The sequence below is a fragment of the Oncorhynchus mykiss genome, chromosome 17 (genome assembly GCF_057628025.1).
Source record: "Oncorhynchus mykiss isolate SJ-2025 chromosome 17, ASM5762802v1, whole genome shotgun sequence".
Lineage (NCBI taxonomy): Eukaryota > Metazoa > Chordata > Actinopteri > Salmoniformes > Salmonidae > Oncorhynchus > Oncorhynchus mykiss.
In genome coordinates, this window is record NC_143038.1 from 17289493 (window position 1) to 17304518 (window position 15026).

The window sequence follows — 15026 nt, forward strand, 5'->3', positions numbered from 1 at the left end:
TAGGACATGGAGATCTCTGTCCGTGAGCTCAGGACCATTCTCAATAGGGTGGTGACCAAACGTAAGTACTGTTCATTCAATGCTCTTCAGGTCCAGGGGGTTTAGTGACTCATTGTCCATTCAATGCAATTTCTGAAATGTGGTCTGTTATCCTATATTCAGGTAAAAGGGGCATACACCTTTGAGGTTTTAAATCACTTTTAAAACCACACCTTTTTAGCCGGGCCTTTAATAAGTGATTATTTTACACATCTTCTGTGATTTTATTTTATTTATCCTCTTTAATTATTGAACTTTTTTTTTCCATTTATTGCTTTAATGTAAAGTGTGTTGTGATTTTAAATTGGATTTGATTCCCAGACAGGGACCTGAAGACTGATGGGTTCAGCATGGAGTCCTGTAGAGGCATGGTCAGCCTATTAGACGTATCCTTCCTCAGCTAATCACTTCAACACTCCCTACCCTTCATTTCAATACATACTCAACTTTATTTGGGAAAGGATATATTATGGCAGTATTAATGAAAAATACAATACATACATAACCAATTGTGTGATCACAAAAAAAGTATCATTACTTTTTTGATATGTGACACTAACAGACAAATGTTACACTCCATTTCCAATTGCTATCATGACACCTTGACTCACCTGTCACGCAGAAAGATGGCAGCGCTCGCCTTGGTATAGTTGAGTTTCAGATTCTGTGGAATAAGATCAGGAAGTGGCTGGTGAGTTGAAATATGCTGATAATTGTATGACAATATTTCACTTCTGTAATAGCAAAATTGACAATGGCATGCAAGAATGCAAGGCTCTAATCTCTTCTTTTCCCAGGGAATCTTCCGCCAGTTTGATCTGGACAAGTCTGGATGTATGAGCTCCTATGAGATGCGTCTGGCCTTGGAGTCTGCTGGTGATTACTCTATCTTCGCACTACTGGATTGGTGTTCAGTAGACATGAAACAGGCAAAAGTATTATTGAATAGAGTAAAACAGAGATGTACTAGCTACCTGAACTTGAAAATAACATGTAGGTTTTGCTACAGTGTACCTACTGAACACAACCCAAGGGCTTCAATTAAACAGCTGATAACGATAACTTATGCACAACAACACATTATGAATTGCAGAGTTGATACTGTCAATTACGTCAATGACATTATAGGTAATTCAGTACTGTTTATCACAGGAGGTTGGTGGCACCTTAATTGGGAAGGACAGGCTCGTGGTCATGACTGGAGCTGAATAAGTTGATGCCATCCCATTCGCTCTGTTCCAGCCATTATTATGAGCCGTCCTCCCCTCAGCAGCCTCCACTGGTCGATATCAATGGATAACACTGCTTTCATCTATACAGTCAGACTACTGTAGCCTGGTCCCAGATCTGTTTGTGCTATCATGTCAACTCCTTGTCACTTATTGCCATAGCATTACTATGACTTGACATGATAACACAACCAGATCTGGGACCAGGCTTAGACAACCGTATGTGATATCGGAAAAAAACGTTGTTTTTCATGCTTTATGATCTTCACAGGATTCAAACTGAACAACAGGCTGAACCAGGTGCTTGTGGCCAGATACGCTGAAAACGAGGTCATCGACTTTGATAACTTTGTCTGCTGTCTGGTCAAGCTAGAAGCCATGTTCAGTATGTATTTTTTTGTCTTTGACTACACAACCTGGTCCAAAAACAACATTTAGTCCTGAAAGTATTAGGTATATGTACGCTCCTCTATGCCTGATTGGAATGGTTAGTGGAGCCATTTTCACAATTTTGCATACATATCTGATTCTTCTACATCTGCAAAGGGGGTGAGGGCTAGGCCAGTGATTGTTTCTGGACTGTGATTTTGTGATTGAATTCACATGATAATTTCATAACTAGGACCAGGGGAAATTCTTGACTTCTGTCTGTACTGCTAGTTCTGTCCTCCAGCACCAAGACATTGATGTAATGGCCTCTGAAGCTTACACTCATTCATCACATCTTCATACCTTAATCATTTCCATTAATATTCTACTTATCACACATTAAAGGGATACTTCAGGATTTTGACAATGAGAATGCTAGCAAGTACCCATAGACTTAGTCTTTGTGATAACGCTAGTTAGTATTGGCTAACAAAACTACCTCTACCTGCCTTCATACTGGACACAGAGACATAAAAATGGTATCCACAAGTTCATCCAACTCTGGCGAAGTAGAGAAATGGCCTCATTGCCAAAATCCCGAAGTATCCCTTTAAGCTTCTATGCATGTGAATGGTCCATGCAGTCTTCTATTAACTGGGGCATTTATATTACTTCTGCTTTCCAACATAACAAAAAAATGGTTCAGCAATGGTGTTTCTTTTGAAAAAAGCAAGCAGGGAAATACTTTCACATTTCCCGGGGGGGGGGGGGGGGGGGGGTGCATCGAATTACAGGTTAAAGATGTCATTGGTCAGATGGTCAAGAAAAGTTAATGGCCTTAATTACAGGTAGTGTTAAAGCACAATTAAAAATATATATATTTCCCCTTATTTTCACAGAGGCCTTCCAGACGTTGGATAGAGAAGGCGCTGGAACTGCTGAAATGAATGTCACAGAGGTGAGACCATTTGAATTTCAATGCTTTGTGTCTTTTAATCACTGATTCACTACGGATAACGTAACCTTATCCACTCTGTCTTTGTCTCTCACAGTGGCTGTATATGACCATGTGTGGTTGAAGTGTATGGTGATCTAGTATCCTGTAGAAGAGGACAACCATAGCCTCAAAGAGTCTCCAAAGCATCTCAGTGCACCCAACTAAGGCTTGCATCATCTCAAACAATCCCAAAGAAAATGCTACTCCCTGCATTTTAATAACCACCACAAATACTTTGCTGCCTCTGCTCAATAACTTGGCAATTGCATTTAACCTGGTCAATTACACGTGATGAAAATGAAATGCTCTACTAAGGGAGTCGCTGCATATAAATCACTGCACGCATTATACAATGGCAAAGTTTTCAGGGCATACCGCTATGCAAAAAATACATGTATTTTTAAAGTTCCATTTCAAACCTCTTAGGTTTTCCTCTCTTTTGTTTAACCATCAAATTCAGATGTTAGTCTGTCATAAGAGATGATGACATCGTACTCTGACATTATGTATTTTTTGCTACCTTTCACAGGATCTTGGATTCTAGAAAGTATGTATTGCTTTAGGCTGTTAATAAACTGCAAATTGTACTGATGCCTTCGTCTTTAGGATACCTCAGTACAGTAAACTACATCAGTTAAAGACAGAAATATAACTAATCTTTTTCTCAAGATGGCAATTTTAGTCTAAAAATTGGTGAGGGTACTTTCAATTAAAACACTAAATGTAGGAAAGGGATTCCTCAATGTGACAAGGTAAAAAGTAACTTCGATGCATATGCTGAACTGCACATTTTAATTCTACGAATGTCACTGAATAAAAACTGACTGATCATGTACCTTTTGAGTTATTCATTTTCTAAAGATGATTAAGAACATGGTTAATGCATAGTTATAATCCCTAATGCAAACAAGGTATGAATAACCTTTTATTTACCTTTCATATTAACGATAAATAAGGTCCTTTTGCTTCCAAAACTGTACTGCAAGAGATGCATGTTAATGTTCAGACCGAGCGTGTGGGATCTTTAAAGAACTCTCCCCTACAGAAGACACCTTCGTCCAATGATAATGTAATGAAATTTAAGAGTCATGATCAAGCGCTACCCCCAACACTTGGTTTGTTGAGAGGTAGGATGGGACTGGAGAAATGTAACCACTTTCATATTCAAACATTGACATGTAAGGATTAACAGTCCATGAGATCTTTGATTAAACATTTGAAAGCTACAACCTTATTTTGGGTTATGATTATACATGACTGTTACTAAGCATGAGGCATTTAATGACTCTTCCAGAATAAATGGGAAAATTAAATGACCATTTAACATGGATGTAGCAGATTTCTCAAGATGAAACAAACATTACATTTGGATACATTTATTGTTCAAGCTCTCAGTTACAAATGACAATGTGGGAATAGTGACATCAACAAGAAAAACTGTCCTCTGCAGGGGCAGGTCTATTGGTCGGAGGAGTCAATGCTGTTCTACTCTTTGGTCTTTGCGTCCTTGCTCTCGATCAGTCCAAGAAGAAAGGCATCTGCTTCTAGTAGTGTTGTGTCGGTGTTCGCACCTAGGAAGCGAGATGTGAGCTCGAGGTCCTCAAGACGCAGACGTACCCTGCTCCCCCTCTGGTACTTCTCGCCATCCACTGTCGGTCGTTTACATACACAATGGAACTTGGCACCAAAGTCAATGTATAAATCGTCTTTGATTATGTGAAAGATCTTCCCGATTACCATTTTGTCCTTTGCTGGTCCCATCTGCATGAGAGGAGAATTTCGTAGCAATGACGCAAATGATTTTTCATTTCTTGTTGACCCAAGTCTGACAGTAGTTCCCGTCTGATTTTGTCTCTGCTGAAGGTCTGTGTGTTGTTCATATGCTGCAGCGAAGCCACTTTTCACCTTGTCGGCTGCTGGTTTTTGCGTTTCTTCCACCGCTTTTCCTTCCGAGGTCTCCTCGCTATCTGTGCTGTATAAGGACTTGCAAATATCAATTGCGCGTTTTGGAAACACACATGCGCCAGTCCTCAGACCTGCCACGACCTTGCACAAAGCTGCCATGTTGGTGTGTCTGCCGCAAAGGACGGTGGGTGTTTTATTTGTGTTACATTTAAATGAAAAAGGAAGGAATACCACAATAATCCAATTCGCACTGTGTATAACAATAACGAACTCATTACATTTGTGGTGGCAAAATTAGTTTAAAAAAACAAAGCCCTTAAAAAACGCTACATCGTCACGTGGCATAAAACATTTTGACGTCAGCGTAAATATCCGGTATTAGCTCGTCAAAGTATCCTTACATTTCTGTTCTCTCTTTGGCAACATCATGGAGTTGTTTCTTTCTGGTCCACTTCTTCATTTTTGCAAAGCTTCTTTTCCTACTGGAGCATCTGTTCGTGATCTAGTTGATATTTTTACGAAAGAAAAGGTTAGTATCAAAATGGTCGTGTTATCAATTCAACTGAAATATTACTTCATAGGTTCTACATCCAACAAGCTAGCTACTGGTAGCTAGATAACTAACGCGGTATTAGCGGAAGCTAGCTAGCTAGCGATCTAGTTTAACACACTTTGCCAACCAGGATTTGAACATACGTAATTTTTTCTGCGCTGTACTTTTCTTTAGAACTAGCTAGCTAGTACTGGCATTCCTAAAACTAGTAGGGATGTGCGTATTTTCCTTTCAAGACGATTTGATAGGCATTTAACGTTCGATGGGCTCCGATTCAATAACGTAAAATTTTTCAACATTTTAGTCATTTAGCACATGGTTCCCAAACTTTTTGGTGGGTTTATAAAGAACTCCGTCCGGCGTTAAACGTACTCTTGAAAGTTGTAATAGTAGAATGTGCAATTTCGAAATTGAGTAGTGCACCATCAGGTCCTCCTGTCATGTTTGTCATTGCACACCTTTTTAGGTAACCATTTATAACTTGTCAGTAGTGCTGTTTTTTTTTGTTTTTTTTTTGCCCATAGATATTGTTGTAATTTTTTTGTCACACAAATATTACATGAATACACATTAGACATGGGGGGGGGGGTGGTGCAAGTACTGGTTCAACAACCCTCATTTTAATATATAAAAAAGGAGTACCGTAATGAGATTTATCCACCAATCCAGATGAAGGATAGGCGGGAGCTAGACAGAGGGGAGTGATTTGGCCAAAGAAAGTAACTGAAGTCTCCTCCCTTACAAAGGCAGAGAGGCCCAACTTGACGGAAAGTCTGTCTCCCTCCAGCAGGTGTTTTTTTTGGGGGTTTGCCCTACAAGAAAGGAGTTTTTGTATGGAGGTCAATGAGCGTGTCGAATTTGGTCAACATTTTTTATGGCTTATTTGGTACGTGATGTTATTTGATAGAAGTTTTGTAATGCACAAATTAAGAGTGTACTGATATAAGTAGGACACGTGGCATCCCGTCAAATTTGAGAACTCCGACAGTGTTTTATCTTTAAATGGCTATGCATATTCATGTAATGAAGCTAGTAGCATAGCATCTCTCTCCATTGAATACAGGCGGTTGACATCAACAACCCTCATTTTAATATATAAAAAAGGAGTACAGTAATGAGATTTATCCACCAATCCAGATGAAGGATAGGCTGGAGCTAGACAGCCCGCTGTGCCTCTTTGCGGACCACGACCCATTATTTGGGCGGAGAGACATGTATCTTGTCAGTATATCCATAATCTTTGACCAAGGTAATCACAATTGTTAATAAGATTACGTTTTATATAGCCTAGGCAGCCGATAGTGGGCGCTAGATCTGCACAATCATCTAGGATTGATGTGCGTTCCTGGTACTACACTTGCGTACCCCGTGGACCGGCTCGTACATAAAGCATCTTCTGTTCGGGTTGCAAAGGCATAATTTTCCTCCTTTGCTTTCTATAATGGCGAGCCACCGGAAATAAAACAGGAAAAATATGTGTCCTGTCTTAACACCTTCCACCACCATTTTCGTATTTTCTGACAATTTAGAATGTTGCACACCGCTTTCGAAAGTGCACACCTAACTTTTCATCTGAAATCATCATCAGATGTAAAGTGTTAGAGATAGTAATGGGTCAATATATATATATATATCTTTAAAAAATATTGACGACATAGTCAATGAATAAATGGCATGAATTTGGATTTCACCCCCGTCTCATCAAATGTTTTAGACCGTTTGGAAGTGTTGATACACCTGATTGAGCTTCTCTTCTCCTGCTTCAACCATGAAGTGCTGGTAACTAAATAAGTCATATCCAAGAAGACTTGAGTCTTAATTGCTGCCAAAGGTGGTTCAACAAAGTAAAGTAAAGGGTCTGAAACTTATGTAAATGTGATATTTTAGTGTTTATTTTTAATAAATTAGGAAACATTTCTAAAAATCCAGTTAAAATCCAGAATAAGGCAGTAACATAAAAAAATGTGGAAAAGTCAAGGGGTCTGAATACTTAAAGGTCACTTTTTTTTTAAAACTAGGCAAGTGAGTGGAGAACAAATTCATATTTACAATTATGGCCTACCCCGGACAACGCTGGGCCAATTGTGGGCCACCTTATGCGACTCCCAATCACGACTGGATGTGATACAGCCTGGATTTGAACCAGGGACTGTAGTGAAGCCTCTTGCACTGACATACAGTGCCTTAGGGCGCTGCACCACTTTTTGTGTGTGTGTGTGCACTGTTTTCAAGTGACACCATTGCTGATGGTGAACCTGAACAATCAAAGTAAAATCGAATGTAATCTCCATCATGTGTGTATCCTGATGAGTTGTCTCCTGCGGTAGCTTATTCTGGTAACAGCACATTTGATAAAATAACCTAGCAAATTATGTACTCATCTAATAAAGCCTATTATTGCGCAAGCCATTTTACAAACATTTGAATGCTAAAGGTGACGCATAGATGTGCCAAATCAGGAATAAGCCTACCAGTTGGTCAGCGCGCAAAGCTGCATACAGCGTGCGATTTGACTCGGCTACTGATATTGCCTGGGTTGTAGCTCAATGACTGTCAACACAATTAAATGCTTAGCTCTACACTGAAGGAGAGAAGGCAGTTGTTACCAAAGATGAGTTATTTTCCGAAGGTAGAAAGTCACTTGAGCAACAACAAAAAATGGAACTTGGGATTCGTAACGTTTGAATCGATTTCCTGGCCTATTCTACATTTGGATCGGTTTGGAGTCCTGAAGACCAACCGCACTCATATCTTTCACATCGGTCTCCGGTTCAAATGTTTTTTCAATCATTACGTCCCTACTAGCTAGCTACTTGCCTAATGTTTCTTCTATACTTTTCAGGGAATCCCATCATCGGATCTCTATGTCAAGAATAATGGACGACTATCAGAGCTGGATGAGAAATTGCAGGCTGGAGCGGTGTATCGACTGGAGCCTCGTCTCTGTGGAGGGAAAGGAGGTAACTAAGTAGTTTTTAAAGTCTGCTTGTCCCTTAGACTTACAGTAACAGGTTCATTACTATAACTTCTATTTAGCTAGCTGTTAAGCCTAAAGTTAGTGGACAGGTGTGAAATGTTGCTTACATTATTCTGAATAAGTGAGTAAATGAAGAACTAACTGTTCCATTATTTGTAACTTGCAGGCTTTGGGTCTATGCTTAGGGCTCTTGGGGCACAAATTGAGAAGACCACAAACCGCGAAGCCTGCAGAGACCTAAGCGGAAGGAGACTAAGAGATGTCAACCATGAGAAAGAGTAAGATGGTCACCCACAGACTCACATTTTAATCTGGTATTTGAATAATTTTTCTAAATAGGGGTTTTTGATGAAGCTCACCTGTTGGATTTGATCGTCACTTTTAGTACAATGGGATGAATAAATAGGTAATGAAAATGTAGTCATATTGTGTGTGTGTCTTCAGGATGGCAGAGTGGCTTAAGAAGCAAGCAGACCGCGAGGCAGAGAAAGAGCAAAGGCGTCTGGAGAGACTGCAGCGGAAGCTGGCCGAGCCCAAGCATCACTTTACAGACCCGGAGTACGAGAAGCAGTGCCACGATCTCTCAGAACGCCTGGAGGACTCCGTTTTAAAAGGCACAAATTTCAAATGGTTATTTAGAATGAAATGGTAGAATAGTATGTTTATTGTCCATTGGTAAGAATGGTAATGTTTGTTTTTCACCCAACCCCTCTGAGACACACGGAAGCTGCACAGGGCCAAACAGTGCAGAGCCCCTGGTGTAATTTTTATGGAGATATATTTATATATACACTACCGGGCACAAGTTTTTGAACACCTACTCATTCAAGGATTTTTCTTTATTTTTTACTATTTTCTACATTGTAATAATAGTGAAGACATCAAAGTTATGAACTAACATATGTGATCATGTAGTAATCGAAAAACTGTTAAACAAATCAAAATATGTTTTAGATGTTAGATTCTTCAAAGTAGCCACCCTTTGCCTTGACAGCTTTGCACGCTCTTGGCATTCTGACAACCAACTTCATGAGGCAGTCACCTGGAATGCATTTCAATTAAGGTGTGCCTTGTTAAACGTTAATTTGTAGAATTTCTTTCCTTAATGCATTTGAGCCAATCAGTTGTGTTGTGACAAGGTAGAGGGGGCTTTACAGAGTCGAACCAGAGTGTATGTAGTGACGCCTCTAGCACTGAGATGCAGCGCCTAGACCTATTTGGTAAAAGACCAAGTCCATATTATGGCTCCTGAGTGGCGCAGCTGTCTAAGGTGCTGCATCTCAACAGCTCAAATAAGCAAAGAGAAATGACAGGCCCTCAGTCACCTCTAAGACATGAAGGTCAGTCATTATGGAACATTTCAAGAACTTAGAAGGTTTCTTCAAATGCAGTCACAAAGACCATCAAGCGCTATCATGAAACTGGCTTTCATGAGGACCGCAGGATTGGAAGACCTAGAGTTGCCTCTGCTGCAGAGGACAAGTTCATTAGTGTTACCAGCCTCAGAAATTCCAGGCCAAATAAATGCTTCACAGAATTCGAGTAACAGACCCATCTCAATGTCAACTGTTCAGAGGAGACTGAAATAGGACTTCATGGTCGAATTGCTGCAAAGAAACCAACACTAAAGGACACCAATAATAAGAAGAGACTTGCTTGGGCCAAGAAACGCAAGCAATGGACATTAGACCGGTCTGATGAGTCCAAATTGGAGATTTTTGGTTCCAACGGCCGTGTCTTTGTGAGACGCAGTGTCGGTGAACGGGTGATCTCTGTATGTGTATTTCCCACTGTAAAGCATGGAGCAGGAGGTGTTATGGCTTGGGGGTGCTTTGCTGGTGACACTGTCAGTGATTTATTTAGAATTCAAAGCACGCTTAACCAGCATGGCTACCACAGCCTTCTGCAGCGATTGAGAAGAATCTCAAATAGACAAATCAAAATATATATTTTTTTTAACACTTTTTTGTTGTTGCTTACTACATGATTCCATATGTTATTTCATAGTGTTGTTGTCTTCACTATTATTCTACCATGTAGAAAATAGTCAAAATAAATGAAAACCCTTGAATGAGTAGGTGTATTCAAACTTTTGACTGGTGCTGTATATACGTTTCTTAATGATCTGTGCTGTGGAAAATGATTACACTGTAAAGAGCTGTTTGTTCCATAGAACTAATTCAAGGGTGAGTCTAACAGTCTGTTTTTTAGGAATGCAAGCCTCTTCCAGCGGACTAGTGAAAGTAGACGAGGCACCGAAACGCAAAAAGTCACCTCCAAACAAAGGCCAAGGGAAAAGCAAGAAGAAATGCTTTTGGTGAATGAGCTTTGTCACCTTGGTTTAACATTTTTTTGTAAATAAAATAAATCATAATAATCTTTAAAGCCTCTTAAAAAATTCAAACATGCCAAAAAAATGTAATGGGGACAGAACTGATAGTGAAATGTTTTCGATATTACAGGACGGGTGTTGGTGGCCTGGATGACCTCGACAGCTCTGAGGATGACAATGATGCAAGCGACAGCGGGAACTCTCCCTCCACATCTTCTTCAGGTTCAGGGGTGCCCGATTGTCCCGTAACGGGAGCAACGTCAGCTCACACATCAGCCTCTCAGAGCAGAGCTGAACAAACGGCAACTCCGGAAGCTCCTAGGGCAAGCAGCAGCTCCATCTCAGGACCCAGCTCTCCAGAGAGCCCAGCCGAGGTGCAGACACAATCTCAAGCAGAGGCAGCAGCTTTTGCTACCGGTGGTAGTGGGGAGCAGAAGGAGGTGGTCCCCACAGAAGAAACATTCCCAAAGACCGACAATCTAAGCGCAGCTCAGAGTAACGTCAACCAAGCCGCTGTGAGTTTCTTAATGTTCCACTCAAGATTGGTCCTCTTGGGCCTTGTTACTTCATTATTTCATGTTTTCCATTTTCATTATCCACCCATACATGCTCCTTCATTGTTCTGGGTCATCCCAGAAATTAAGCAGCTTTCCTTGTGAGCATAATGCAAATGAGATGTTGGGATGACCAAAGATGTTTAAAGACCAACTGCAGTCATGCAAAATAGAACAGTGTAATGAACAGTTACTTTTAAAGATGAACTCATGTGTGTTTCTCCCCTGGTATGCAGTGTGAAGATGGGCCCTTAGACCTCCAGGCAGTGCACTCAGACAAGGAGTTGGAGACTTTGGGGTTGGACAGGCTAAAGGCAGAACTGATTGCACGGGGGATGAAGTGTGGGGGAACCCTGTCCGAGCGCGCTGCTCGCCTTTTCTCCACCGTAGGGCTTTCTGCAGAGGACATCGATCCTGCCCTATTGGCCAAACCCAGCAAGAAGCAATGACTGCCTAGTGCCTATTACAGCACCGTATAATAATGAGTCTTATGCTAAATGGACTCCTGATATAACTATGCCATGTGCCCCAGATTCAAAGTGTGATTATTTTTGTTTGCCCCATATAGTGGACACAATTAAAGATTGTCCCAGCTATTGGATATATCCCAGAATTCTCCTGTTCTCAATGCATTTCTGACATTTTTTCTAGAGTAGATTTTACTTTTTGAAATTCTTAAGTCAGTGTACTGTCCCTTATGTTGGATGAAATGTCAAATTAAATTAAGTTTCTCTTTATCACAGTAGCTAGGTTTTTATCCAATTGGTGACAGATTTTCATGCAAATTTTCTAAAACGATGTGTGCATTTTCCAACGAGATGTTACCATCACGTGACTCCAAGTTTATTTTGATATGATGGTTATTATATTAACATTTGAGTATGAAGGTGTTTCCACTGCCAGTTCTTGTGTAATTAATTTTCCAGAAACAGTGTTCCCACCTTGTCTTGCCTTTTGTGTTTTGTTGACATTTGGAAAGTTGTTAACACAATTTGCTGTTTCCAAAAGGCCTGTTGTGACTTTTTTAAATCCAACGTTCACATAAAAAGGTTGGATGGCAACCTGGTTAGTGAGTGGTTGTTCTCACAACCAACATCTTTTTAGGACAGAGAAATTATCTTTGGCTTAAAAATTAGGTTCATAACTCTGGAAATGGCTATCTTGTTGTTCTGTGGTCTTATATGTACCTATGTTCCTTATGTGGATATATGGTTGAATAAAAGGACTTACTGTATTGTTTTAATCTCAAATACGTGAATGTGACTTATTTTTTTAAACCATAAACAAAATTATAACCATGATGGCGCAATCAACATTTGCGTCATCTCTGTGTACCTCAGAGCCGCTGGGCAATCCGGGGCTATCAATATGATTGACAGCCCGGCTGGTCTGAACCAGTAGATCTGTCTCCAACTCTAGGAGGTTGATGGGGCGTCCCGAGGGAGGCCACACACCTTCGACCGCCTGAGCCTGGCATGTCCCTCCCCATCCAGTCAGACAAGTGCCTGTAAACACTGGAATGTAGGAGGACACTGCCTATTGGAACCCCTTGCGTCTCCAATAGTGCAGGTTCGCGCTGCGCAAGAGGGGAACTACCAACAACCGACGACAATGCCTCACTTAGTCCAGTCGTAGTTAGGCAAACCATCGCTGTGTTCTGCGCATGTACAGAAGTCCCAGCGGAACCACAGAGTGGCCAGACGACATGAGACCCAAAAGTGTGCGCTGTCACCATGTCATTCGGATAAAACTTTCGTAGGGCTAGCAACAAGGCAGCCAGCTGAGGATCTGAAATTCGAGCCTTCATAGTCGGTGTCTAGGTGTAACCCCAGGTAGACAATCCGATGACTGGGCCAAGGCACGCTCTTTTCCCAATTCACAGCGAACCTCAGACGTGTGAGATGAATCACTGTCTGTGTCGTGTGTGTGATCGCCAGCTCTGCTGACGTGGCGACAACCATTAGGTCTTCTAGGTAGGCTAGTAGTCTTATCCCCTGACGATGCAACGGTTCCAATGCCGCCTCCACGCATTTGGAAAAGGTGCGGGGTGCCAGGACGTACCCCAATGGCATCATTGCATATTCCTATGCCACCCCTTGACAGGTGAAACACAGAAACTTCCTAATAGGTGGATGCACCGGCACATGAAAGTACGCGTTCTTTAGGTCTATACTTACACAAAAGTATTTGTTGTGGATACATTCCAGCAGACGTTTTGACGTAAGCATTCGAAATGGCCTTTTGACTACGATCTCATTGAGAGTGCATCAATCCAAAAGTCGCCTCATTCCCCCCATCCTTTTTGGCACTAGGAAACAGGGCGAATATAGCCCGCTGTTCCTTTGGTGTTGGGGAACTACTGTAACCGCCTCCTTCGCCAAAAATTCCGTAATCTCTTTTACAAGAGCGGCAACTTTCTCTGGAGTCTTCATCGCCGTCTCCACCAAGCCCGAAAACGGGGGAGGAGTTCGGTGGAATTGGATGGCATAACCATTCTCCAGTGTCCGATTTAAATCGGAGGAGAGGGTGCAGCTTCACTGCCACTCTCGAGTAATGCTCTGAGAGTGGGAGAGCGAGAAGCTGTGGTACAGACATTAGGAAGGACCTGTATTCCTCTATGGCGAAAGCTGCCGATGTCCCTCGAAACTGAAGTGGTGGGACAGGTCAGGGTGGGCCCCCCTCGAAAGGGGGAGGAAATAGTGGCGCCTCCTGTGAGAAACGGGGTCGCCAACATTTTGCCGGCAGGTAGCCTAGTGGTTAGAGCGTTGGACTAGTAACCGAGCTGACAAGGTAAAAAATCTGTTCTGAGATGCACTGACTGAGGCACCGGTAAACCAATAGAAAGAGAGCTCCACTATGGGGCGGAGCTCCAGATATGGAACATTTTAGCCCTGAAGGTTTTGGATATATGTACGCTCCCCTATGCCTGATTGGAATGGTTAGTGGAGCCATTATCACAATTTTGCATACATATCTGATTCTTCTACATCTGCAAAAGGGGATGAGGGCTAGGCCAGTGATTGTTTCTGGACTGTGATTTTGTGATTGAATTCACATGATCATTTCATAACTAGGACAAGGAAAATGTATTGACTTCTGTCTGTACTGGTAGTTCTGTCTTCCAGCACCAAGACATTGATGTTGTGCCCTGTGAAGCTTACAGTCATTCATCACATCTTCATACCTTAATCATTTCTATGAATATTCTACTTATCACACATTAAAGGAATATTTCTGGATTTAGACAATGAGCATGCTAGCAAATACCCATAGACTTAGTCTTTGTGATAACTCTAGTTAGTATTGGCTCTGGAAACTACCTCTACCTTCCTTCATACTGGACACAGAGACATAAAAATTGTATCCACAAGTTCATCCAACTCTGGGGAAGTAGATAAATGGCCTCTGCCAAAATCCCAATGTATCCCTTTAAGCTTCTATTTAAGCTTCTATGCATGTGAATTGTCCATGCACTGTTCTTTAACTGGGTCATTTATATTACTTCTGCTACCCACCATAACAAAAAATTGTTCAACAATGGTTATTTTTCATTTGACAACAGCAAGCAGGGAAATACTTCCAAAGAGATGTTTCGTTAACAGTCTTGTTCGTTGTGAACAAACGGGGGGAGCCTGCAGTGGTGCAGCCAAATACAGGACCATTCTGGAAGAATTCTGCAAAAGACCTGAGACTGGGACAGAGATTTGTCTTCCAACAAGACAATGATCCAAAACATAAAGCAAAATCTACAATGGAATGGTTCAAAAATAAACATATCCAGGTGTTAGAATGGCCAAGTCAAAGTCCAGACCTGAATCCAATCGAGAATCTGTGGAAAGAACTGAAAACTGCTGTTCACAAATGCTCTCCATCCAACCTCACTGAGCTCGAGCTGTTTTGCAAGGAGGAATGGGAAAAAATGTCAGTCTCTCGATGTGCAAAACTGATAGAGACATACCCCAAGCGACTTACAGCTGTAATCGCAGCAAAAGGTGGCGCCACAAAGTATTAACTTAAGGGGGCTGAATAATTTTGCACGCCCAATTTTTCAGTTTTTGATTTGTTAAAAAA

The 15026-nt window shown here is 41.4% G+C and overlaps 3 protein-coding genes across 4 annotated transcripts in view; 2 read left to right on the plus strand and 1 right to left on the minus strand.

Annotated features, from left to right (window-relative positions):
- Positions 1-3469, plus strand: part of LOC110493821 (calpain-1 catalytic subunit) — a 30092-nt gene extending 26623 nt beyond the window's left edge. For both annotated transcript variants that reach the window (XR_016487790.1, XM_021568322.3), the window contains 7 exons: positions 4-61; positions 361-425; positions 662-730; positions 837-915; positions 1540-1653; positions 2537-2595; positions 2690-3469. Coding sequence is in view for 1 of the 2 variants with exons in the window: in XM_021568322.3 (XP_021423997.2) it covers positions 4-61; positions 361-425; positions 662-730; positions 837-915; positions 1540-1653; positions 2537-2595; positions 2690-2716 (471 nt within the window). In the remaining variant the exon portion in view is untranslated. The remainder of the gene's footprint in view (positions 1-3; positions 62-360; positions 426-661; positions 731-836; positions 916-1539; positions 1654-2536; positions 2596-2689) is intronic.
- A 525-nt stretch (positions 3470-3994) lies between these two features.
- Positions 3995-4729, minus strand: LOC110493824 (small ribosomal subunit protein bS1m-like). Its single transcript, XM_021568327.3, has one exon. It carries the CDS (start codon positions 4696-4698, stop codon positions 4120-4122), a length of 579 nt encoding a protein of 192 aa, XP_021424002.1. The 5' UTR covers positions 4699-4729; the 3' UTR covers positions 3995-4119.
- A 71-nt stretch (positions 4730-4800) lies between these two features.
- Positions 4801-12205, plus strand: LOC110493822 (splicing regulator SDE2). Its single transcript, XM_021568324.3, has 7 exons — positions 4801-5068; positions 7935-8052; positions 8236-8347; positions 8514-8683; positions 10281-10386; positions 10532-10916; positions 11192-12205. Exons 1-7 carry the CDS (start codon positions 4967-4969, stop codon positions 11402-11404), a joined length of 1206 nt encoding a protein of 401 aa, XP_021423999.1. The 5' UTR covers positions 4801-4966; the 3' UTR covers positions 11405-12205.
- Positions 12206-15026: the final 2821 nt, after the last annotated feature.

Bases quoted from the DNA above. Each gene is read 5' to 3' on its own strand.
- LOC110493824 (XM_021568327.3), bottom strand. From the start codon at position 4,698: ATGGCAGCTTTGTGCAAGGTCGTGGCAGGTCTGAGGACTGGCGCATGT.
- LOC110493822 (XM_021568324.3), top strand. From the start codon at position 4,967: ATGGAGTTGTTTCTTTCTGGTCCACTTCTTCATTTTTGCAAAGCTTCT. The intron at 8,053-8,235 runs GTAACTAAGTAG...TGTAACTTGCAG, and splicing joins TCTCTGTGGAGGGAAAGGAG to GCTTTGGGTCTATGCTTAGG. The intron at 10,387-10,531 runs GTGAATGAGCTT...TCGATATTACAG, and splicing joins AGCAAGAAGAAATGCTTTTG to GACGGGTGTTGGTGGCCTGG.